The sequence below is a fragment of the Hydractinia symbiolongicarpus genome, chromosome 4 (assembly GCF_029227915.1).
Source record: "Hydractinia symbiolongicarpus strain clone_291-10 chromosome 4, HSymV2.1, whole genome shotgun sequence".
Lineage (NCBI taxonomy): Eukaryota > Metazoa > Cnidaria > Hydrozoa > Anthoathecata > Hydractiniidae > Hydractinia > Hydractinia symbiolongicarpus.
Window position 1 is genome coordinate 23,869,892 of NC_079878.1, and position 25,370 is coordinate 23,895,261.

Sequence of the window (25,370 nt, forward strand, 5' to 3'; positions counted from 1 at the left end):
AAGTTTCTGTATACAGTAATTGGTTTTGATGACAGTGATAAGTCTTATAGTAAATAGAAGGTTTTGTTGCACTAGCAAGAATTTTGTTTGAGCCAGATTAAGATGAGGTAAGGCACCTTCTTTCACACTTTTACGCGTAGGATAGACATATTTGTTCAGGTAGAAAAATGAAGTTTGCACATAAATAACTGAAGCAATGCAATATGTTTCTTTAGTTGATCGTTGATGACTCTATCTTTGGTTATAATGTTAATAAGCTCCTTTCCCCCCCTTTCTTATTTGCTTCGTTGTTTAGTGGAGATACATATTAAGCTCTTTGTTACTTCTAACCAGGCATGTTATTATAATAGCCAAAGTATAATCGAAATCAAAACCAAGACATGCCCTACTACAGTGCATTTCCAATATGTGAATTCATCATTTCAAACTACTTCTATCCAGTATCGGAGGTTTGGGCGCTACCATCTGCCGTAAAAGCAAAGAACAATAGACTACTTTACCGTACCATTGTGGTAGAGCGATCGCCTGCAATGGAGAGTGTCTTGGGTTTAAGCCCCGGGTTAGTCACGCTAGTGATTATATAAAAGTCTGAATCAATCCTTTCTGCTTAGCGCCTAGCATGAGAATATGATTGATATCTCAAGCGATTGTCTAGTTGAGCAGAAGTTGTGATTACACAGTTTCCGTAGCTCAAATAGGAGCTTCAAATGCATTAGGATCCCTTTTGCAAGGACCTTCGTTGACACCAGTACCATAAAGAACTAAAGAATAATTCTTATTTACGACTAATGTTCTTTTTAAATACCATCATCTTTTTCTTTTCCACCTACTTTTCTCGCAAGGTGTTTGCAAATCGTATGTCTTTCGTTGTAGCTTTATATTTAGCTGGACCGACCAAGCCAATTTCTCTTTTTCTCCCAACTACTTCTGCCTCCAGGTAATTCTGATTCTCCCCTGTTTTTAAAAAATAATACAATAGTCTCGATATTTCAATCGGAGCATGACCAACTAATCGTTATCGTTATCCTCTGCCTGTCTGTACAACCTATAAAGCAAACTTATTAAAAGTTGAGACTTCATCTCGAGTATCTGGGATACAAGTAAGCTTTTCTTCCGTCTTTGGTGTTTAGCAATCTTTGTACACATGATGCCCACGAATAGGCCTATAAACTTTATCTTGTATACCATTTTAAAACTAATGTAGTAAAAGCAAGAAAAAAGGCATTTTAGTGTTTTTTAACGAAGGAACCGATTGCGGAAACTTAAAGGCGCCGCCAATAAGAGAAGTGGTTTGTTGGAAATGGTTCAAAAATCTTTCTTGTCTTGCACATAATGCACAAAAGAAATTAGATTTTGTGAACAATCCAGAACAGAATCCGTTTTTTCCCGATTAAAGTGATATGGCTGAGACTTGCCCTAATGATTTAATCATTGATATGAAGATGATGACCGTGAAAGTGAAAGTGAGATTTTGTAGTTTGGCAACAGTTGAAGGGAGATATAAATATGAAAGAAATTATATATGTAGTGAATTATAAAAAAATTTCCTAGAAAACATACTTTTAAAAAATAATTTTATAAGCACCCGTCTCGAATAAGCGCCTGTACTGAATTAGCGCCCCCTCAAAAGCAAGAAAAAAAATCATAAGCGCCCAGGCGCTTATTCAAGCTATTGTGGTAGAACACACCAGGTCCATTTGCTCTGTAATTTTTAGTGTGCTTTGACAAAAAATAATGGCCGTATTTGGCACAAAGAAATAGTTTTTCGCACAATAATTTTGGGAGATTTCCTGAGACCTACTCTTGGTAGCCAAATCATCACAGCATTTATTCTTCTTGTTTACAAAAAGAACTCCCGCAGGGGTTAAATATAACTTTTTCAACGGGCAAAACAATTAGTATGCGTAATTAACTTGGTAATTATAGGGTGAGTAAATGTTAAATAGTTTCTAGTACAAAATAACGTTTATTGAAGCAAATTTTTGTTTTGTACTTCCCTTGATTAGTTTGTTCTCGAAAAATTCATTTTGTTTGAAGCGCGTTTGTTTTTTTATAACAGACAGTGTTCAACAGGACGCTGTACTGTTGTGTTTATTCGTAGCAGTCTTTAATTACAAAATTAGATTTGTATTCGTTTCAACAAACCACATGAGAAATAATATCTGCCGCGAAAAGGTGTGCAAACAAACACTCTCAATCGGTAACGCATAAACATATGCCTCAGGAAACCGCTTTCTTCTACTGATGCGAGCGGGGGGTCATTAATTATTCATAGTTTCTTGCAAGCACCTTGTAGAGATACTTCAATATTTTTTTTTTAGCGTAATTATTGTTAATATGCTTTAAAGAAAAGAAAAGAAATTGTTGGGAAAGTTTTGTAAAAGGTTGGTGGATTTTTTTTCGCTGCAAACGTATTTACTTCACCATAATACTTTTAAGGTAGCAAAAAAAATGCAGAAGTATTCATGCGCAAACTGAGTTGTTAAAAGTTATGTCCAGAAAAAAAACTTTATCTTTTTGGAAAGTATCTTTCCTTCACAATCGCAAAGAACACAATAAGAGTAATTTGGATATTCATATATCTAATGAAAACAAAATGCAGCCCTCAATATTTATACGTATTTAGTGAGTTTATCTTGTAATACGCCTGTACTATTTAATAACAGTAACAAAGGACTTCGTAGCAGCAATAGAAACGTTGCATGTCCTGTGTTTAAGCAATTAATGTAAGATACTTATTTCCTATGGTTTTCGTAGCTATGTTTTGGGCTAGCTGTTGCTGCAGAAACAGGAAGCGCAATTTTCTGGCTTTATGTCGCAGTATTCTCATAAAGTTTTAAGAGATATTCTTATAATTATTTTAACTAGTTCATCTGTTTAACAGGAAGAACTATAATTTAATAAGTTGAACTGTTCAGTACATTATCTATCGATGTGTGCTACCTCAGAAACAGTAACTGAACTTGCGGACAGGGTGGGATTCAAACACACGAATTTTAAGCATCCCGGTTCCAAGTGATAGCTTTTCCATGGCTGACACCTATTGGGCGCATGGTGGTCTTATTTCGTAAGAGTTTAATTATCGCCGATTTAGAAAGAACCAATGTTCTGTGATAAGTTAGTAAGCTTTGTAAAAATCTGGAAATAAAAAATAGGCTCCAATGAACAAGGTTGACTTGCCTTGGTGTATACACCTCATGTAATAAGAGACTAAAATGCTAAATTAACTATGCAAATTTGACCAAAGCTATATCTGCAAACCTAGTCTTTGTTTCTTATTTATCTTCTTTTTCTATTGGTGATTAACATTTAAGAGTTATTTACTTTCCTTAGCAATACTAACAAGTTTCATTACTATATTTCCTGCAGCAAAATTTACATCCATCCCGCGTAAAGTTTGTAAACCCAAGCCGAGAGGTAATTCGATACAAACTATCAACAAATTATTTCTACATTGCGCCTTGCAGCGAGTAGATATGATAGATAATGAAAACATGAATGGTTCAAATATGAAAAAAGTGAGCTGTGTTCAATGAACCTAAAAGCATGCAGCGCAGGGACCATGTGTTCATACGTTCTGCTTATTATTCTCATACGGTTCGTTACATTTCGAATGTTTCAACAAAGCAAACACTGCACAAAACAATTAACCATGCTCCAACCTTTTAATTAAAAACTCAGTGAAGTAAAGAGAAAAAATTTGACACATTTCAAAGCTTGCTAGAGAAGAAAAATCTGGAGTTTAGAAAGAACAAGCAAATTATAGAGAATAATCATCACGCAATTTGACAATGTAAGTATAAAAAGCACAAGTTTGATTATTTATAATACTCATATTTAAGTATATATTTCGTATTTTGATTTGTTTTTGATTTTATGTTTTGTTTACATGTTGAACTGCGCTTGTGGAAGGCAAATGCTTTTGCAAAGCCGAGCATTAATGTCTGTCTGGAAGCGTTCTAACGTTTATTTAATGACAGGGAAATTAAGAGCAAGTATGTGTGTCTGCTTTGTTTCAAAAAAAATTATTAAGGAGGAATTTTGACTAAGTATCTTTGAGTTGCGCTCTTTGCGGCCCTGTTCCTGAACAAACAACTTTCGCGTTTTTTCGGTCATTTTCGATAAAACTTATGACTTTGGTAATTGTGAATCAGCAGAAATATTTTTCTTTCGTACACTACAATAACATTTTTGCTTTCATTTTTCTTTCTTTGTACTACAAACATTTCTCGGATATCCCGATTTCTTGAAACAGTAATGGATCGAGACATTTGGTTACTAATAATTGCCATTCACAAAAGATTTTCCCTTTTAAATAAAGTGATTTTAAATTCAAGAGAAATTTGTTTATGCGAAATTCGCCCACAAATTACAATTTGCGAAACTTTTCGCCCGCGAAACTTTTGCCCCTAAAGTACGCATCAAATCTCGCCGTGCTGTAAGAATTTTTTTTTATTAAGTTCAATAGATTAGAAATTTAGCATAAAAAATTAAGTAACAACAAGTACTTAATATAAAATAATTATTGTTGGAAGTATTTTTGTTCAGGTAGCGTTATTGTAGATAAAAGGATTTTATTTCGACCTTGAGTGGTAACCTACACAGGCTGGGGTCTGTCCCTCAATTCCAGTATTTTAAATAACTCTTATTATTATGTTCCACAGCTACGATACTTATACTTAGTACTATACGATACTACTGAGTTTCGCATTTATCTATTACACATCAGTCTGGCAAATTTTTAGGTACTAGCTATACATTCAATAAAGGCCATCGCTCAAAAATAATTCTTAAATTTCTAGGAAATATTTATAATTTTAATAATATAGTAACTTCTGTGACGAATATGATTGGTTTTTGAAAGTTTGAAAGCAATAGGCTTTATTTCATGAAGGGGATTTAATGCGAAAATTATTTTTTTTGGGGGGAGGGGGCAGGGTATGTTAGTTTATGGTGAGGATTACTCAAGGATTTACAAAACATGAAAGTAAGGATTTCTTTCCCTCCTTTTTCCATGTATATTAATTACTGTTTAAGTGAACGTAAACAAAAGTCACGTTAAAAGTATTAGAAAGAAGGGTCTATTGATAGGGGCATACTTTAGGCTTGTTTAGCCGTTAACCCGATAACCACGCAACATCTGATTCTTTGTTTATTTGAAAACCGTAGATTTTATCTCTAAATTATATTATTTTACTCGCGCAGGTAATTATGAAAACTTAAAAATTAGAATGGTCTGAAAGGATTATTATTAAATTGCTTCAAACATTTCAAAACACACTTTATGAGATATATAATCCTGATTGAAACTACTAAATAAACCACAGGTCTGTAAATTTCATTTGAACATGTAAACTTGCCAGAAAAACGCACAGGAAAAAAAAGGACCTTTATATGCTTGTAAATTAGACCTATAATTTTTGAAAGACCGCTATCATAAATTGACTCAAAAACGAGGCGGTGTAAATAAATTTGTAAAAAATCCAATGTTTGTTGGATGTGTTTCTACTGTTATTAATACCTTTCGCGGCCTGCAAAATAAAACAATCGCTTGTTCATGCTCAAAGTGAGTACTTTGTCACAAATGTGTTGGAGCGTGGAAGTTGAAGCTCCAAAACATCCATGTCTTCATATAATCTATTTTCTGTTATGAGTTCATGGTCCTGGTAAAACATATTTAATTTATCATTCGGTTTTCAAACATTTCGAACTCAAAATCTCCCACAACTACGATTTTTGGGGAAAGCCTTGTTTAAACCATAGAGTGTGATTTCCTTTCTAAAATAAAGTTTGACGTAAGCATTAAGTTGCAACCACGATCGTAACAGAAATTATTATAACAGTCATAAGGATATCATAAAGTATAAAGTACAAACACTATTTTTTTGTATCAGAATTCAGCTTTTGACTTATTCTGCCGCGAAAATGAATACTTTTGCCTTACTTGATAATGTACTTTTACCTTTAGTTATTCTACCGAGAAATTGATAGTTTTAGTCTGTTCTTTTGCTCAGCGTTTGATTTAACAATTGTACATCATTTCCGAGGATTTATCTACATTATAATACCCGTATACGTCTGTCCGTCTGTCACGCAAAATGGTAGCTTAGCTGCGCAAGTATAAAAACGACGAGCGAACTCGTGGATTTTTCCACGGGATAACGACTAGTTTAAAAAAGATAATAATAACATTTTAACATTCAGTCTTTATTTTTACTTCTCTGGAAGTTTCAACCATTAATCCATGTCACTTCATCCTCACACATGGCTTTTGAGAGGTTTGATGTTAAATCGCGAAAAGTTATAATTTGTTTAGCAACATGTGACCATGGCAATTAATCCTTAAAACTTTTGACTAACCTTTAGCGTGTAACATAATATTTCATCATATACCGTGAGAAAAAGCCCTCCATTGTAATATAACAAAGCTGTCCAAACACTGCATCACTTACAGAATATATATACAAATTTCCTTTAATATGTCTTTAAAAATAAGGACCTTAACATGTACAAAAATGGTTTCGACTTATAATCTAAATTGCTCAGTCAGCAACAATTTCCACTTACATTCCATGTATAAGGTAAAAGAAAAAAATCGCAATCACGAGCTCCACCTTTTTACAACCTCGTGATTTTTTATCAAGGTATGTTTTTAAATAAAGTTTGGGTTAACCGTTGTAGCGGAAATTGCAGTCATTTGGAAATGAACCATGAAAGTAATTTTGTGGGGCTTCTGGGGTTGGGGAAAAATAGTTACGGTAAAATTTGGACACTATTGGGCTAATTTTCAAGACAATTAGAAATAAGAAAATAGTGAGAGTCCTAATAACTTCATCAGATAAAACGCGTAAAGGTGTCTCCCAATAATACAAAGTTTCCAAAAACTTTTTATTCTGTTGTTTTATTTTCTAGCTGATTTGTTATATAGTAATTGCACTAAGTAAGAAGACAAAACCTTTTATACGACATAAGAATATTTCTCCAAATTTAAGATAGCGTATTCTTCAACGTAACTATTTAATTTTAAAATAGCTGTTCTTTCGAGAAAAGGAAATTAAAAGTTTGCTATATTGCACAAAAAATTTTAAATATACAAGATAGTAGTAGTCATAAGTATGTCAGGGGTCTCAAACAGCCACGATAAATAAAAGGTTTTCACAGAGAATTTTTCAGGCACAAAATAATAAAGAAGATAGCACGTGACCATCCGTGTGGTCGTAACACGGAGCTACGCCCTACGGCTTATCACGGGCGGACAATAATTACCACAAGTAAACCTGCATATTAGGTTTTCAAGTGTTGCAAATATGATGGATTAAGTGGGGTTTGAACCCATGACCTCTCTTTGAGCTATTTATTTGTAAAAATGGTGATCAAATCAAATCAAATCGTTGTGAAAAAATGTTTCCAAAGCAGTAAACCACACAAAATAAATATCTTTTAGACACCAGATTGCCACATTTTAGATACCATACCTCCTAGAGGCCTAGATATTAGGTATTTCTCGGAACCAACTCTTACGCAGTTGTTGCACAGTGCCGAGTTAACTTTTTTTGTCGTGTACATATTTCACGAGCCTTTAGGCGAGTAAAATATACAAGAATTAAAAAGCGGAAAATATTACGATATTTTTGAGAAAATTTGCGATGGCTAGTTATTGATACAAACCGAATATAAATCATTGTATTTGGCATACTCGGAGGATTATTGTTCAATTTAAGTCATGGTTGATGAAGTTTGTTTAATATCAAATAAAGTTATTACAAGACAATGTATGTGGATCGTGTAATTTTATTCATTATAGATTTACTTTTGAATAATAGAATTAAACGCAAGCCTCTTTCAATGTGTTGTCACTCTCTCAGAAGTCACTGGAAACTAATTATTCTCAACGGTGAAGAGCACTTGGCTCCTATGGACTATGCGAACAAACCAATAATTGCACTGTGAATATTTTTCTTTGTTTCATTTGATAAACACATTCTTGGAATAAATTTACGGACAATTTCTCGTTTTTTATGCACAAAATTACTTTGCTTAACCAACTGGAAATTTTTTTTTTGCACTGTAGAATTTAAGAATAGCTGAAAATTGGACTCGTTTCTTGATAGAGAATAAAAATAAAGCTCCTATTTCGTGTGGATTAGCCAATCAAAATGCGAGAAATACTCAGGCAAATGATAAAATTCTAACAAATTGTTAAAGTCAATAGAGCAATAACGTCTGTTAGGAAATAAAATTCAAACGGACACCGGACAAGAACTGGAAGATATGTTATACAACTTCTATTTAGCTGTCAGAAACATCAAACCGAATGTTAAATTTCGCTGTCGCCACAAGTGATTGCGCAGTCTACTTCTATATCAGATTCACAGTATTTTTGCAAACTTGAAAATCAGATATCGGTTTTAGGGAAAAAATGCATTGAGGTAACACTCATACAAAATTAATTTGTATTAGCTTCAACCCAAATTCTTAATTGCTGCCAAGGTCAGAATCAACGTTTTATTCTGAATTGTTAGGCCTAAGCGTCCAATTTCATTGTTTGAGAATGTTATACAATAACCAGTAAAATCACCTGGCTCGCGCCTATGTAAATGTACTAACCTCTCAGCCTATCCATATTTGAAATATGAAGAAAAAACCACCTTTACCATAGTGATTATTCTTGTAGTTTTTTTTCATTTTAGTTTATTAAAAAGGACACAGTACTCTAGACTAGATTGATATATGAAAGATTTCTATCCGTCCAGTCTCGCCAACAGCGCAACCTTGTAGAAGTTCCAATAAGGCTGTCTTCAATAGTTGCTCGTGTTCCATAATCTGATTCACGAAAAACAGTTTAGTTCGAAATTTGGTTAGCTCCAAAACTACGAAAATCAATTCGAAGCTTGGTTATGTTAAACCATATTATTACTTTGTTACTCTCGGTTTTACTAAATTATCAATCTATATTTTGTTTTACATACAAATTTAAATAATCCTTTTTTGTTTACATCAAGAAAAACAAATCAATTGCTGCGTTCGTAAAGACAAATAAATTTTTTCGAGTAAAAGGAAAAAAAAATTGGAATGGGCATTAAAATTCTGACATTCCTTATTTTTTTCTTTACATTTTTTACCTTTTTATGGTCGTTCAGTTTTTGGCAAGCAAACCATTATACACAGACTGCCTTATATTACACTCATTTTCTCCTCTTATTCGATTTACATTTTAGACAGAAAAAAGCAAATATTAACATTCAGATACAAGTAATCTTATTAAGGCGCCATAATTATTATAGACATTGATTTCCATGTTAAAATCACAAATAAATTGTACGCGCTTCAAAAGTTCCCAAACAATAAAATATGTCCACTGTTGCGGTTGTTATGAAAACACAGCAAACAATCCAGTTACTAAAACATTTTGTCATGTCATATAGCTACTTCCATGTAGTTAAATAAATACTACAGGGTTAATTTCTGGAGAATAGGGAGAACCCGATTGCGCGAATAACGAATGATCAATTTTAACAGTTACGTACGGCTCCCGTTATCATCAACATCATTGTACAAAACAAGTGTTAGAAAGTTCTGCAGTGTTATTGGGAGTAAAACCAGACTGTCAGCCAAGCATCTATTATTTGTTATCTGAAAGAATCTTTCCTTGATCAATCATTTTTGGTCATGTACCGCATTTTAATACGTTCTGTCTTGATCGGTAAAATTGGTCCGGACTACGATTCCGTACATATCTTTTGGGGATTAAAAATGCACCGGTCTTACAGGGTTTGTAATATATCTGCCAAATCTGTACAGCTGGATCATCAGTCAATTAATTCGCCCAGCCATTAAGTACATTTTAAAAGAACTAGTTAAGGTGGACCATGACTGACCACCAGTAAATTGTAGAATATTCCAAATGAACCAGATACAAAACCTTGTTGAATGACGTATAATTTTCATCCAACAGATCCGGTATTCAAATAATGTGCACCTTGTAACATGCTTAATATCTAACGAGATGCTATCGAAGGACTATTAGTTCAGGTCTATTAGCAGTATATTTAACGAAATATACAGGTTTCTTGGGAACTATGCGATCATTAACATTAGATAGTCACTTGCTCTACTGACTCCAAAGTTTGGTGTATTTCTCTCTACTGACTCCAAAGTTTGGTGTATTTCCCAGAGGACTGACATTTCAGTCAATATCATTGTTCTGTCCTAATTGAAAACGTAACCTTTAGGATACTTACAGTAATAGTATTACTAATTTATTTCAATGTTGACAGATCTTTACTCTTAGCAGTTAATTCACCTATGGTTGCTTAAAATTACAGTTACCATTTACAAATAATTTCCCTTAACGACTTCTTCCTTATTTCGTTCTTATTTTACATTGTACATATTTAAGTTCTCAACTAAGTATGTGGCAAGCAATATCTTTGGTGCAACCAGCAAAAGGTATTAAAAGTACTTGAGCAATAAAACTGTAAGAAGACTTCTCCACACACAGTCAATATACTTTCTAGAAAAAAGCAGGATTCTTTGCCTACATATTACAGCCACCATCCTGTAAAACCTCCATTTTACTGCACTTTCAAATGTTATGATTGCCCATGGACACAGGTTAAACAAAATCATCGTCAAATCAAAGTCTTTTATGTATTTATATTAACAAAATTGTAAAACATGCAATATAGAAGTTAAAAAAAACAATTATAACTAAGCCATTAAAAACTAAAAATCAATTATTTGTCAGTTTTGGACACAATCATTTGTGCACTTTTATCTTGCACAAAAGTAATGACTGGCTCTTGTTTGGTTTCATTAGCAGAGATACTGAAGTCTGGTTCAATCAAATTAGAAAATTCACTAGGACGATAAGTTTAAAACGTTTGTTTGAAACGGTTTTCTTTTTCCGTTGTGACCTCAGCATCTTACATCAGTGCAAATATTTTGCCATAATTGTCTGCGAAGAATCACGAATACGTTTTTCATAGTGGGACAGGCAAGTTCATAGAAGTAGTAAATGTGTTCAAAAAAATATGACTACCACCACAAGACATATCTGTATACATTGATCGTGTATTATCGTCGGCTTTGCCACCGCCACAACCATGCACACGGTTACTTGTATCAAAACAATGTTTGTTGTCACAATTTCTACACTGTAATGTCGACACCTCAAAGAGTCCTTGTATCCTATTGTTGTCTTGTAACAGGTTAAATTTGCCTTTTTGTTACACTTGGCACATTTTGTACAAGCATTTATTGCAGCAAGAAGAAGTTTTGGATAAGTTTCGCTTTGACACATTACATATTTCAGGAGGCAAAGATGAACTAATGCGTCAAAAAGAGAAATTTGAATTTTTTTTGAAAAAACTGTTTTTTAAAGGGTAGGAAGCCCCCTTAACAGTCTTCGTTGATTTATGGAAACGTTTCTCCATCTATATTTATCACTAAATTTTACATGCAAAACTTTCATGTAAACACTGCATAAAGTCATTATTTTCAATTTTTAATGCAAAAAGTAAAATGAAGATTTAACACCATGCTTAAAAGCTAGTATGTTACTTGTACTTTCGTTTGTGTGAAAAACTGAAAAATTTTGAAAGAAGACCTAAAAAAGTTGGATATGGATAGTTTTTGTTTTGACACATTACATATTTCAGAAGGCGAAGATGAACTAATCCGTCAAAAAAGTGAATTTTGATTTTTTTTGAAAAAACTGGGTAGGGAGCCCCTTTAACAGTCTTCGTTGATTTATGGAAACGTTTCTCCATTTATATTTATCACTAAATTTCACATGCAAAACTTTCATATAAACACTGCATAAAGCCATTATTTTCAATCTTTGATGCAAAAAGTAAAATGAAGATTTACCACCATGCTTAAAAGCTAGTATGTTACTTCTACATTCGTTTGTGTGAAAAAACTGAAAAATTTTGAAAGAAGACCTACACTTAAATAAGAAAATTTTCATTTCTCTTACATACATCGCCTCTTTTTTTTATTTCTATGGTTCGTCCCTTTTCAAAACAAATTGTTGCAAAAAATTATTTTACATATTTAAGTACTTGAATACGGATCACGATATTGGTCATCATGGTAAACATATTACCAAAACCTAGTTATTTTTCTCTACCGTTTTCCTTCCATTACCCTAACAAACTCATCTAAATAAGCTATTCCATGTCACAATTCTTGCATAAAAGGGAATTTTCTGCGCCTGTTAAGATAAAAAATGGATACGTAAAATGATCATTTCAAAGGAAACGTGTATTTCAGTCTTTTCCAATTCCCTGTTGGGTGTAGTGCTAAAGTCAACAATTTTTCCATAAAAAAATGATTGATGTTAGTTCATTGGTTCAAGAAAACTCTCTCGCACATTCTCTATCTCGGATATTTTTCTACCTGAACTGGTCTCATGCTGGTTTTTCTTTTACTATAACTTTTCTCAACCTTGCACACGCTCTTACAAATTTCTCGATCCTTTAAATCGGTTTTTAGCGATTTGTTGTCCCTTTGTGTCCATAATAACTAATTTCTTCGCGCAAAGCAATTTTTTAGTTAGGCCACTGACAGCAATAAAAAGTTTTCCATGAATTTTTTGTGCTGTTCTTAAGAGATATAATTCTCACGCTTCGTCAGCAAATAAATATATATTATAAAAGAGATTTTAGTCATTAGGTGATTTTCGCCCCCTAAATCCCTAATTTGATTTTGATCATTTTTTAATTTCTCCACACATAATTACCACTGTCCAAACTATTTGTGAGATCTGTCAATTCATTGTTTTCGGATTTTAATTTGTAATGGTTATTAAAGTACATTCTTCCCACCTATTTCCGAGCATTAATTATGGCGATAATTCATCATTTTTGCAATTAGCTAAGTTAGGTTCTCGCGAATTTTGCTGCCTTCTTTTGCATAAAACAAAAGTTAGGCCATAATGCAATGATAGCTCGTCAAAAAAATTAAAAGCCCCTGTCTCGAATATCTGACTCCATTAACAATTCGAGTTAATTGGACTTGGCTGTAAAACATTTATAATAAACTAAGACAGATTCATGTTTCCTTACAGATACGTTGCTGACGTCCGCAAAAGTTTGAAGATCCAAATTAAGTCAAAATACTTCTAATATAATGTTTGCTCATATTTTGTGCCTTTTAAGTTATTTTTAATGTTCTTGTAGCTATTTTTGTTTTCCTATTCACGTCAAAATAAGATAAAAAAATAACATACATAAAATAATTTCTTCTAAAATACATACGCTCAACTATAAACCCTTATTTCAAGTCTGGAACTTAATACTAATACTAAAAAACACAAGGAATAGCCAAAAACTCTAACATCAACAAAAAATAAAGTTGATATAAGTTTCTCTGCACATTACCTTCCCAAGTGCTGCGGAAATGATGGATCGAGTAGAAATTTTAGGTTTGTGTTACTTTACAACAATGGGTGTTACTTGAAAAGTGGTTTAATTTTAATTATATCTCTATTATTGTTATTCTATCTATGAACGCCACATAAAGCTTAGCTATATTTATTTCCGAGCTCCGAGCTGAGTTGGGCAATGATACAATGATAGCTTGTCGTTAACATAATTCAGATTGAATCTCAGTGCTACCCCTGTAACTCACAGATTCCGGTAACTCTCGTTATCTTGAACATGTTCTATCCAAATCTTCAAGCTATTAAAAGCTTTGGTCCAAACAACCTGACTAGCGTTATGCTTTGGCAAACAATTAATGGTACAATTTATATACTACATCACAACAGAGACATATTTTGTGGGGCGGGTTGGTTCGATCCTTGCTCAATTGACGAGGCAACCCATTTAAAACAAATCATGTTATGTGGAAAAGAAACATTCACACGATTAGTTTTCTTCTGTTAGAATCCCAATATGCATGGCTTTGAGTTTTCAAACTGACACTGGTTTGGGAAAGTCATATTATATGAACTGAGCCAAGTCCACCCACGTAATAAATCCGTCCCTTGTTGAGAAAAATTCATAAAATATCTTATAATGCTAAGTAGTGATCTGTAAAGCCGGTTAATTCTATTATGTTGAGCACCTGGCGTGCCACAGACCGCCTCGTGAAATTAGACTCATAATGCTAGCGAAATCTAAAAATAACTTAGTTTGCATTACTAAATCCGCGAAAAATAATCTCGTGAAAATTGATGTCCTTTTAAATGTTCCATGTCACTAAAAACAAGTTGGGCTCATATCAAGATTTTTAAAAGTTATCTAGGAATTTTTTATTTTTTTTTGCACAATCTTCCTTGCTTCTCGAAAAATTTTTCTTGAAATTGCGCTAATTATGCGAAATGATGACGTCATGTTATTGATCATAATTATAATAAATAAATATTTAAATGTTCGTGATTCATGCATAATTAATTAAACTTCTAAGTCAAAATTTTTATTAACTAATCAAGATTTTTAAAAATAAACAAATTTCTAGACAAATTTCTAAGCTCTTTCATAGAAAATTAACTTGTTTTCTTGCGAAAAGTAAGCATAAAGGTAAAATCTGCATACATTTTTTCTTTTTTTTGCCTGTCTCAGTTTTTTTGGCTACATCATGTTTAATGTTTTACGTATTTCAAGGCCAATGTTTTTTTGTTTGTTTTTTGTTCAATTTCACATAATGTAGATATTCAAAAGATATTTTAAAATATACATAAATTTAAAAAAATTTTTTTGCCATTTAAATACCAGCCAACATTGTTTGTTTTTTATTGGGTGAATTATGGGGCACCCTTGCGCTGCGCTAAAATCGGGAAAACAGGTGCGTATTCAACCTTTTCTCGTGTTTCTCGTTCTCAAAGACACGTTCGTACGTTTGAAGTGATTCGGGTTATTTTGAAATAGCACAGTCTTCTTGTCAACTAATGCATAATTTAAACCTATTCGGTCCGGGGGTTTTTGAACATACTATGGCCGGGGGATGGAGGGGGCGGATTCCGCCACCCCCCTTAATAACTTTTCATAGGGTTGTTCAAATTGAATCAAAATTGGCACACTTATAGTACGTCATAAAAGGAACAAAATAGCAGCAATAAATTTTTCTTGCGTTAGCACATTTTTTGTGACCTCATCATAAGCTTAAAATTTGTTAAAAATGCCACTATCTGCTTATATAATTTCTTTTGTTCTAGAGCAAATTTTTGCATTCTGTCGAAAATTTCTGAAAGCTAAATAATAGTTATTTAACATATCTTCCGGTTTTTACATAGATCGCATAAAAAATTGCCTGAAAATCCAGTTTTTTCCGATTTTCAGGTAAAACCTGACAAAATCGGGGAATCGGTTTATTCACGTGTCCAAATTATGCAAAATGATTCTTCTTGATGAAATAAAGTTGTGTTGCAAGTTTCTAAGGATAATCTTAATAGAAGTTATTATATTTTTCATTTTTCATGGAGACTTTTAGGGGTAGTTTCGAGTAATGGCTAATATCAAGGCCTCTGAAAGGTATGGAACCTGAAAATTTAGCATGCAATTGTCTAATAGATAAATATTGAAACTCAGTGAGTATGATAGCCATAAACCAAAGCAATAAGGAGTTATTAAAAAAGCCCGGACCCATTAAGGAACGAAAATAGGGCAAAAGGAGTATTTTTTAGGAAGAATAGCTCAAAGTCAAAAGTCTAAACAAAGAAATGAATAACACTTAATTGCATTCCAACCAGGCTTTTTTGTACCTCTGGGAGGTTAGAAAATCATGTCCCACTACCTTCTTTGTATCTGTGATTTCTGATTCCAATTTTTTTTCGCAATGAAATATGACTATACTTATTTTATACATGTTTAATTAAAGTAGAGCTACTTTGTACTTTGCTAAAATACTGCTTGTTAACGAAGATATGCAATACGTTTGAATCCCTTCCAAAAGATGGGTTTTAAATCTGTTTCTTCATGCTGTTGCAGAGTTGTGAGAATATTTACCTTTGTCTGTAGATGTAGTTAAGCCCTGAACCTCATTTTTTTTTGCTCTGATACATCCCATAGTCTTAGACATGGGCTATTATATGAAACGACTTTTCGAATATTGGATGGAAGAGAAAACAGCAAAAGTGATGAAATTGTGCCCATTATATGTATCGTTATGTTTTGAGGATGAATCCATTCTTTGAACTTTCCTTTAAATTTCATTGTGTTTTGAAATCTTATTGTGGGTCCATGTACCTAAGTAATGATGTTAATATGAAAATTAGACAAGTTGTTAATGTTTTCAATTTCTACTATCCTTCTCAAGTTCTGCTACCTTTTTAATCGTTTCTTTCAACTTATACGATAATAATTCGAATATTGAAAGGCATTGAATTTCTCCGTTTGTTCCCAGTACTTCTCATCTTGTCTGTAAGCTTATTTAATGACCGACTTTTTGAACCTCTATTTTTGACTTAAGGAGAGGTAAACAAAAAATTACTTTGTGGCAACCAGAAAATAAATTTTAAGCGAAAGAAAAAATAGATGATATATTTTATAACGAAGTATCTATACATCATCGTAGGAACATTTATGGAGAATTCCTATGTCTGAAAAAAAGTGTACTTGCCAGTAAACATAAAAAAAGACCTTTGACTCGAGCTAACCAAAAATATTTGACGTATTATAGTAGTTAACAGCATAAGAAATTTTTAATGTTTTGACTCCTTTTTCATCAACATACTACCAGCTTTGAACGACGACGTTTGTTGTGATTAGATGGCGCCAAATTTAATAAATTTACAGACCGGAAGCATTCTACAATAAATCTAATACGCAATATGGTGGCTTGACCTTTAATCACGAATCTTTACCTTTTTATCAGTAGTATGAAATCTATAATTTAATACCTATCTGCGTCTGTCACGCAAAATGGTATCACAATGTTGCGAGACGAACGCAATGCAGTATAAAATAGACAGGCGAACCCGTCGATTTTTCCACGGGCCACCAAAGAGTAATCAATAATGTTTGTCAAAATAATCAACATCTTTACTATTTAGATCTCCAACTTTTTTTTGCTTAAGAAATATGTGTGTATTTACCCGTGGCCATCACAATAAAGAGTAATGCATGTCATTATTTTTTAACTTAGCTACACGTTTGGAAGATGTACTGAATTATAAATAATTCAGTAATCACAAAGATGTAAATAAAACTGGTGTTTATAACAGACTGGTTTATATTTCAGGTCTACTATGTGTGTGTGTTGTTCAGCTTAGGTTTTAGGTGAAAATTCATCTTTTTCATTTAAAAGGCATTAAAAGGCATTAAGGTCTGGTCTTCAAAATAAACACTGGCTTCACGAGCTTTTATTTAGCAGCCGTGCCGCAGCGCCGCTTTCCTCTCCGTTAAGGCTGAATACACGATTAATTTAAACAAACAGTTTATACGGATTGAAAAAATCGATCATGTAAACAGTACCATAATGGTGATTTTTTTACGTACCAGACATTTTTTAAATCTTCGGTATATTTTCTTTTAATGTTTTTAAAACGTTAACAATGTTGAAAAGCATTGCTTGCAAAATGCCAAGAACATACTTTCTTGTGGGATGTGAAAGCCCCATTGCATAGGATTAGAACTAGGTAGGGTAATATTTTCGGCAAAGGAGGCTGGGATTTCAAAGCTTGTAACCACAAGCAAATGGAAAAGTCGTTTTTGTATAATTAATACGTACTTGGCGATTTTCACAGTGCATGTTAGGCTATTTGGTTAATGTCAAAGTTTTTGATTTTTCACCCAGTTTTCTCTATTTTTTTCAACTTTCCGGGCCCGTGAACTTGATTGTTCCATAGTGTGGACACTTTGGGAAGCGCATCCAAGGTATGTTTGACGTCTGTTGATTGGAATACAACCATGCTAAAGTAAAATTCTTGTAGAGTATTGGCCAAACATTTTGTAATCATTGCCTTACTGCATGTGAAACTCAGTTTAAATTCATAATTAACCCTACATCTCATCTTATTCGTTTCTTCACCCTCTCCCTTCTCTTGCTTAACCGTTCCACTTTTTTTCATAACCTTTTACGTGTTCGTACAGTTTGCACTTGATAGCCTTGAAATTGTTTTTTTCCACTTTTTTATGTTGAATGCATTTGCAAGCTTATAAAAGAGTTAAAAGAACGGTGATGGACAATGTGAAAGAAGTTTGTTCTTGATCAAAACTTTTCATCTAACATTTTCTGTTTCATCAACGAGATTTTCCTGTTGGATTTATCTTGGACCTCCAATGGACTATTAAGTACAGTACCATTCAACATTTGTTTTTTACTCACTGCGAGTTTCTCTTTAACATTCTCCTATCCCACTCCATTGGATTTACCTTACCAAGTATTCAATTTCCAAGCAATACCGAAATGAACAGATCAAGTTGACAATTGTAATTTCTCGAATCTGATTTATTGATGAACGTTTTTGTTCCGATTTAAATGGAGCGGACAAAACACCCAGGTGATTATGTGATTTTCGTGTTCGGTTCCGTTCCGTTTTGCTGTTGAGTGGAAATCCTGTTACAGGGTGAAATTAGATTAAACATTTGAGTATGAACAACAAATCCATCACATTCATGATTAATATTTCTCCAACTTCAGCCCCACCTTTTATTCTGAACATTTATTCTTAACTTTTATCCTCTCTGCTCTCTCTTAATTCTCTCTAGTCTTTTTTTTAGGCTCTTTATCCACTTTATAAGTTATAATAGATCATCAAGTTACCTTGGCATTGTATCTTTTGTCAATTTTCTTTTCACACATTCTTTGCCTTCCATCTGCGGATTTTTAGTTATTCATTTATTGATACCAGTGTAGCTATAGAATGTCCACCATTTTTAAATCATTGAATGAGTAAACATGTGAACATATTAAATGAACTATGTTGGATGAAAGAGTACGAACATTGACTTTCATTCATCATTCAAAATTTTGTCCTAAATTTTATGCAACACCAGTATTAAATCTTGGATAAAATGATGGATACATTAGGGGACTTGTTAAATTAATATTTTATCAGAAATAATTAAATATAGAGCAACAATTGAGGACATGACACGAGAAAAATTAAATTTTTCCTGCTTGCAAACTAACATTGGAAATGAAAAGTCTATGAAGATTGTTTAAAGAAATCTTTGGATTTTAGTGAAAACACCTTCTTAACCTCGTTCCCAAAGCGTTTTCTCTCTTTTTCTTAACGGGACGCCAAGACAAGCATGGCCCTGGAGAAGGCTGCTACGATATGAAGCCTAATGTCTCGCAAAATTTTTGTGCCAGTAAAAAATTTGGTGAGACAGCAATATCGTAATGAATAAGAGAAAGCTGGTCGTATTAAAATGGCGGAGGAGCTGTATCATGTTTTGTTTTTCGAAGAGAATTTTCAGTTTTTTCAAAGTGAAAAATTTACTAAAAAGCATTTCTTAGGGGCTGTTTACATGAGCCCGGTTGTCGGCCTGGCCCGTTTACCGAGATCTCGCTTGTTTCTTATTTTCTTCATGATTTTTCTCATCTGTTTATATGGTCAAACGAGCTGTCTCGGGCTAGCCCGCCTAGGCAAGATGGTTTATTATGCTCAACTAATTGAAATCTTTTGTTATAAAAAGTATTACTTTTGTTCTATATTATTTAATGTTTATATGATTCAGAGCCAGCCCGCCTAACCGATGTAGTTTTTTCTTCTAATAAACACAAGTTAAAAGCCAGGCCACAAATGAGCCTCCATATAAGCAGCCCCTAAGTAACGAAGTATACAAAAAGACAATACTGCTTACATAGAAATAATACGTACATGACCAAGTATAGGTAGCTATCTATAGCTAGCTGCTTTTACTAGCAAACTATCAAGATAAAATAAATAACACAGGAAAAAAACTTTGTTTTTAAGTGACAATTTGGTATCAATTTAATGACATTAAAGAATGACATTACAATAAATTTTAGCTGAGAGACCAGTGTTCTCTGAAAAAAATATTTAATTTACAAAACCTTTTGCACGAAAATAAGGAAGCAAGTGAATAACTCGAATTTTGAAAAATGGCGTTATTTAAAACCCCGTTATTTATTCATCGCGTAAAGTTCCCCTCCGTCAATTAAAGTCTGGCGCAAAAAATCCCCTGTTATAACTCGTGGATATATGAATTTATTAAAGGCTTATAACCGGGTTTGTTAAGGTACAGTCAATGTACACTTTGCTTTGTCACGTGATCAAGGAAATAAGAGGGCGGAATAAGCGGGTAAATATCGCACATTGTTAGTTAGTTTTGCAGACCCACCCACCCGCCCCTAATGTGAGATTCTTTGAGTAAAATAATTATATATTTGTAATTCTTTTGTAAATTTTATATACCGACTGCATACTATCTAGTTTGATTACTACTACCTAATCTGATTATTTCACTTGCATCGCATATACGAAGGTTATACAGAGTTAATAAATCAAGTTTTTTTCGATGGAATGCAATGAATTAGAACATAAATAGTTTTGACCAATAGAAATAAAAAGAAAAAAAACATGTTGAAATTTTTAAGGTATATAATCTTCTACTCAGAATGACAAACAACATTATGTTATAAAAATCCTCTATGCTTTATCTTTATTGATTGTGTCGTCTCCACTTTCTTCAGCAATTTCAAACCTGATGTATCACGGATAACTTGAAAACTGCCTATTAGAACAATAGAATCACTTTCAAAGACAACTCTTTTCAGTAATTTTTTTTACGCATTTTAGACAGAAAGATAAAATACGTGTGATGACATTTTATTATTTTTTTATTCTCTTAGTTGGAACCTGTAAAAATGTGTAGAAATACCTTTTTGAAAATTCGCTTTTCGAAAATTTGAAATTCGTTGATTCGCGTGATTGATTGATTTGCCACACACTTTGAAATCCAAATTAGAAATACGCTTTAATTTCTAACCCCATTATTTATGCACCCGTTAATTACTTGCTTCGTTATTTTCGTGTAATAAGGTACCATAAAAATATAAAAAAATCATTAGGTTGACCATTATAGCTATTTCGTCATTTACCGGCTTAATTCAAAAAAATTAAAAGTGAAAATATTAACACCTTAGAAATAGATCAGCTGATAAGCTAGCTGGCTAGCTGGCTCGGTATAGCTATATATATATATATAGCTATACATATGGCTATACTTACTATGCAGTAAGTAAGATAATTCTACTGTAGGAATGTCCCATCACATAGCAATATTCAATCTAAAATTATGCCGGTAAACCACAAAAACAAGTTATTTGCAATATTTTTGGCTCATATCTTTGTGATCGGACATTGTCATGCTGATAATGTTGAACTAATTTTTACGTTTGTTTTGCATCTTTAATACTTTCTAAATGTTGAAATATAATCACTCTTTATTGAACAATATTATCCCTTTTTTAAAAAATTATGTAAGAATATTAATCAACTTTGGCCTACTTTTGTAGAATTTATCTATCTAAAATCTAAAAAATAAGTCATGCAAATATTTATCCCCATAAAGAAATCTTTCCAAGATAACATATAATACTCTGCTTTTCACTGAAATGTTTAACAATGCTTCTAAACTGCCGAGGAGGCGATACATCATTTGGTTAATTGAATTCGACAAGTTGGATCACAAAGTTGGTCAAACAAGCTCAACTCTTTCTAAAAAATATTTTGAATATTACTGCTGCAAACATAAGAGTTCTTATTATTTGTATGTCTAGTGTGTGTGCAATAAATACTGAGCTTGTTGAGGCCTTCTCCAGGGACATATTCGTCTCGCCGTCCCGATATATAAAGAGACCACGGGTGCTGTTAACGACGTTGAAATCTTCTGTTACTGTCTACATTATAGTAAAAATACATTTTTTAGGAACGGGTGACGGTCAAGATTTCCATTTAGCCGACATTTCGTAGCAAAAATCTCTCTATACCAAGCGTCATATCAAGTCCCAATTTACATTACCACATACGGCAAAAACGACCAACAATGTTGTGTCTTGTTAACCGTCTGGATTTTGCAAGCGGGCAATACGGGTTTTTAAGCAATCTGAATGGACTAGCGCTCTTAATGACGGGTCGATATGGAGCGGTATTGTCCGTCATCAAGAAAGGTTGTAACGTTCGAGAAGCATTAGAAATTATTATCTAACTCCTACAATACATTTATAGATAAGAAAAGTTCAAAGAATTGCTAAAAATATCGCCCTCAGTCATTGCACCCACCTCGCGAGCTTGGTCGGCACTTAAACCTTGGGAGATATTTTGCGGTACAGCCCGGGGTAATCGGTTATTATTGTATTAATATAAAAAAATTCTTATAAAACATTTTCCATATGTTATTTGGACAATATTTTACTCAATCGTCGATATCACTATACCTTAAGAATATATGTTAATTTAGAAACAATATCAACGTAGACAACACATATCTAGGCATCTTTATACAGTCCCAATTATGTCTGGGAAAAGCCTCTGCTATAGGGAGGAACAAAGTCTTGAGCATTTGATGTTTTATCGATGACGCATCGATAAAACACCAAATGTTCTGTTTGTTTACTAAGTCAAACACAAAAAATACCCCTTAACTTTTTATAATAATTTTTGTTAGAATTTTTGGGCAATTTTCGGCATTTTATAATTTAAATTATGTGAAATTCGAAAAAAAATTAAACAACTTTTATTTGGCTGATCATAAAAAAATTCGTTCTATAACTAAAGTAATTGAACTTGAGCAGATAGTGGTATTATGGTTAAATTTAAAGCTATCGCTTACGTCATTAGAAAAGTGCTGACATAAACAGAAAATTATTAATGCCAGTTTGTGCTCTTTGTGACCGGGGGGGGGGGGGGGGGGAGGGAAAATGGCTAAAAAGAAGAAAGATAGGGACCTCCTAATTTTTGCATATTCCTTTGTAGGAATTTTGTTTTTGATTTTTTTATACTTTAATTATATTTTTATTATAAGTTTTATCTTATTTTATGTTTTTGGCTACTTACAAATCATAATTTTATGCGTTTGAAGTTTTTTAGCTACCTAATACTCTCTATTGTTGTTTCATCTAAGAATATATGTTGTCCGCAATATGTGCCAAGCTTTTAAAATGAAAACACGTGCTGGGCCCGTTTTGAAAAAGGTTGACCTCGTAAAAAACTCAACTTTGTTTAATCCTTGAAAAAATGCGTTTTAAACAATGCATTTTTACTCAAGAATGTACGGTGGCATATTTGTGCCAGCTCGACTTATATTAAAATTTAACTCGTTTTTAAGTTATATCAAGTTAGCAATCTGACCGCTGAGAAATCGTTTGAGACCCAGCGTAATTTGTCCATCATTAACTATTTCGATTTTCTGGTGGTAAGAAAAATTATGCTAGGTCTCCTGCCAACCTTTCCTTTAAGAATTGATTTTAAACACCATGTAGAAAGACAAAACTTTTAAATTTTTTGAGCTACTCTAAACTATTACATGATGTTAAGATTTTGTAGGGGAAAACTATTTTTATGCACTTTCATCGAATATTCTATTATTTTTGTTCGTTTTTTTGTTTATTCATTACTACAGTGTTTAGCAAAACGTAACAGAATTGTTCCTGTTTTTTTTGCATATCAGCTTCTACGTAACATATTTAGCCTTTTCCACTTCTCTAGATGCGGACGACATGCATACTGATTTCTCTCCTTGTAATGCTCTTCTTCGTTTACACTAAACCCTTGAATGCAGAAAGAATGAGAAGTAGTCACCTATTAAAACGTTCAATTGACATTAAAAAAGGTTTCAAAAGCAAACATAAAATTGCTATTGATAGTGCAGTTGACGATATAAAAGAATCCACAGCATTTGCTGATCGAGAGAAAAAATGGAAATCCATGTTGGAGGGGGAAATGTTTCCAGAACACATGCAGAGCAAATCAAAACGAATTGAAGTTGAAAGAAATCCCAAAAATGAGGAAAACAACGAAGATGACGACGCGGAAAATAATTCTCCAGAACCTGTCGTTGGTGAGAAGAAAAATAGAATTGAAAACCATGATATTGTACATGATGAAAACCTTGCAGAATCATTTGGAGCTGAAGGATATGACGACAGTAACCAAGACAACGATGGCGATGACGATTCAAATAATGACTCTGCATCAGATGATCAAGAAGAGGATAGCGAAAGCGGTTCTGGTGATGCTGAATCGGGCGAAGCAGAAAATAATGATAATACCAACAACGACGACACTGCTCAACCAGACAAGGAACCAGATGAGTCATCGACAGGTGACAGAAGACAAGAAGGCAAAATTCAATGCCATAAAAAATGCTCCATGCCAATGACTTATCATGAATGTGCACATCCTAGATGTAGCTTGAAAGTGGGTACAATAAAAGACCTTTGTTTTTATCTTTGCAAACATCAAAAAGAAAGATGCGAAGACGTTTGTGAATAAGTAGCGTAGCACCACAGCTGATAAATAAGATGCAACTCTAAATAGGATAGATCACATCTAATGAAAGATGCTGACCAATTTAGGCATTAGTAAAAGATGAGGAGCTTTCTTCTCCTACCTATAGGCAGAAAGAGTGACATTCATGTGAAATTATTTTTCTAATGAAAATGATCAGCACGTTATAATTCAAACAACCCGCATATACACATATGTTGCAAGACATTATTGACTAAGTGTAAATAGCCACATTGGCAATACCAGATTGCCATACTGGCAATACGAGATTGCCATTGTAATAAGTATGATTGAGCATTCAATTTAAGATGCAGAACAGTTCACTTACATATGATTTTTTGCAGGTAATTTGGAGGAAAGAAAAAACGATGACCCACTATAGATATATTAGTTTATAACGAAGTACTAGTATTTATTATGTGTAAATACAAATAATTAGTTTTTGTACCTTGTTACAAAAATGTAAATAGCTAACCTAATGTTCTTGCGTATTTAAGATTCTTAAAACAATATTTAATGCAAGTATATAGTTTAAAAAATCAACTTTAAACTGTTTGTGTTTGTTCTGTTATATTCCTTGTGTCCTTTTATTGGAATATGTTTCCAAGGAGGGGGGGGGGGGATATTGGGGACATTTTAGGACTAACTATGCAATATAGCATATAAGAATGCATACGAAGATTTCAGACTTCACAAATAAATTGGACCACAATTTTGAAAATAGTAAAGTTTAAAATAATCATTTGTTTTCTAAATGCTTGGGAAGCAGGTTAGATTCACCTTGTTCTTTTTATTACTTTTTTCTGGATTGTGTTGAAATATATTTGTGATAGACATTCCACCTTTTTCTCCAACAATGGGAATAGAAGAAAATTAAGTTAAATGCAGTCGACTCACTAATTAACCGACACCCTAAAAAGCTCCTTCTGTTTAACAGACAACA

At 33.1% G+C, this 25,370-nt stretch overlaps 1 protein-coding gene across 2 annotated transcripts; it reads left to right on the plus strand.

Moving 5' to 3' along the window:
* Positions 1-2,271: 2,271 nt before the first annotated feature.
* Positions 2,272-24,977, plus strand: LOC130641943 (phosphatidylinositol 4-phosphate 5-kinase-like). 2 transcript variants are annotated; one of them, XM_057448970.1, is made up of 2 exons: positions 2,272-2,384; positions 23,627-24,977. In XM_057448970.1, exon 2 carries the CDS (start codon positions 23,627-23,629, stop codon positions 24,410-24,412), a length of 786 nt encoding a protein of 261 aa, XP_057304953.1. In that variant the 5' UTR covers positions 2,272-2,384; the 3' UTR covers positions 24,413-24,977. The 2 variants fall into 2 exon arrangements, with proteins under 2 accessions (XP_057304953.1, XP_057304954.1); XM_057448971.1 differs by lacking the exon at positions 2,272-2,384 and adding an exon at positions 3,369-3,793.
* The last annotated feature ends 393 nt before the right edge of the window (positions 24,978-25,370 follow it).